The sequence below is a fragment of the Vigna radiata genome, chromosome 1, assembly GCF_000741045.1.
Source record: "Vigna radiata var. radiata cultivar VC1973A chromosome 1, Vradiata_ver6, whole genome shotgun sequence".
NCBI classification, from domain to species: Eukaryota; Viridiplantae; Streptophyta; class Magnoliopsida; order Fabales; family Fabaceae; genus Vigna; species Vigna radiata.
In genome coordinates this window covers 27,695,698-27,697,514 of record NC_028351.1, presented here as the reverse complement: position 1 = coordinate 27,697,514, position 1,817 = coordinate 27,695,698, and the positions used below count along the sequence as shown (strand labels likewise).

The 1,817-nt window shown below is 30.9% G+C and overlaps 1 protein-coding gene across 1 annotated transcript in view; it reads left to right on the top strand.

The window, feature by feature from the left end:
* Positions 1-1,170: 1,170 nt before the first annotated feature.
* Positions 1,171-1,817, top strand: part of LOC106760465 (cell wall / vacuolar inhibitor of fructosidase 1-like) — a 6,576-nt gene continuing 5,929 nt past the window's right edge. Inside the window, exon 1 of the mRNA XM_014643898.2 lies at positions 1,171-1,604. Coding sequence (XP_014499384.1) covers positions 1,377-1,604 — 228 coding nt within the window. The 5' untranslated portion in view covers positions 1,171-1,376. The remainder of the gene's footprint in view (positions 1,605-1,817) is intronic.

Below are 1,817 nucleotides of genomic sequence, written 5' to 3'. Positions count from 1 at the left end.
TTTACATTTTTTCGAAGTGACAAAATAGAAACTCATATTAGGAAATGACTAATAGAACCACGATACTTGTGTTTTTTCTCCTTTTTTTTCTTTATCAATCATTCAAGTTTTTAATATTTCCTTGATTGAGACTTATTATTTTTCACATTCTTACATAATTTTCTCTTGACCGTTGGTTGTATGTAGGTCTACTATTATGCATATAAATCTTTGCGCTAACTAATCAAATCTAATTAAACTTATCGCAAACAATTTAATTTGCATTGTTTACTTCTTTCCAAATTCACTTATACAAAATATTTTCTTTTTTATATGTACTCATAAAATCTGAGGTACATGAGTAGGAAGGCAATTTCTTTTCTTTACAGGTATTTCGTGGTAATTTACTCTATTTTATAAGTTTAAATTGTCATTTTACCGAAATTTAAAGTTTTTTTAATGGAGTTTTAATAAATATAATTTACAATAAAGCCAAATTTTCATTTGAACAAAATATGGAATTTTAATCCATTAAATTGAAATTAAATTTTACATACGCATCTTCATTAAGAAAATTTTAATATAAAAATCCGTTCCAATCGATTAAACAGATTTTTTATGCTCCTTTCTATAATTCTATGAAACTCTCCTCATTCCCTTTGGAAAATATCCTCTTTTAATGAAATCTTTTCATTATACATTGTCACTTTGTAAATGGTAACATATTTTCAATATTAGTTAGGGAAAAGGCGAACACTTCCTAAATGGTAACAAATTTACGTTTCCAATATAAATACTTAAAAAGCCTTTGTGTGAAAACAAAAGAGAGATACTTACCCATTTTACAACAAAAAGTTAGATACTTTTCTTTTGGTTAAATATATGTTTTGGTCCTCATATTTGTGTTAAATTTTCAACTGGGTCTTCATGTTTTTTTTTTTGTCCCAATTGAATCCAAATATTTGTTAATTTGAGGCAATAAAGCCTTCTCCGTTAACTTTCCATTGACGCCGTTGAGATTGTGATGATGTGGATCAAACATTAATAACACATTTATACTGATTTAATTATATGAAAATTTTATTTAAATTAAAAGATGACATGGCAAAATGAAAAAGGAAATAAGGGATTTGGAAGTCAGAAAGTTCTTCATCATTTCTTTACCTGAATGGCTTTGTTCCCATTCCGAAGAACCTTTCTCACGTGCCCCATCACCACCACTTGCACTTCATCTTCTTCGCTCACTAAGGCGAAAAAACCAGGATTTTCGCTCTTCTCACAATTCAAAACGCTTCTTCAACTTGTAAGAGAGTCCCTGTGAGGTGTTTGTCAAATTGTTTCGGACAGATTTGGTGGTTATCTTCATCTCCCAACAATTTGATTAATCTGAGTTGTTTATGGTCAAACTTGTCATCATATTCCTTGCCTGGAGTCCAACTAATGATCACTCCATCATAGCAACAATTTCGTTGCCAGTAGCAACTAACTGCAGAGGCGTTTTGCTAAGCAAGGCCAATCTGATAGAAGAAACATGCAAGCAGAAACTCCATCAGAACCTTTGCATCCAATACCTCTCTTCTGACCCTCGCAACGCCGATGTAGATATCGCAACTACAAGAAAAAACGTCATTATCTACCGCCCAAATCCGTATATAAGGCCTAAAATCCGTATATAATTTTTGGTTATATACGGATTACATACGAACAAAAATCCGTATATAATATTGTCGTAGCTAATGTTATATACGGATAATCCGTATATAAATTACATACGGATAATCCGTATATAAATTACATACGGATAATCCGTATATAAATTACATACGGATAATCCGTAT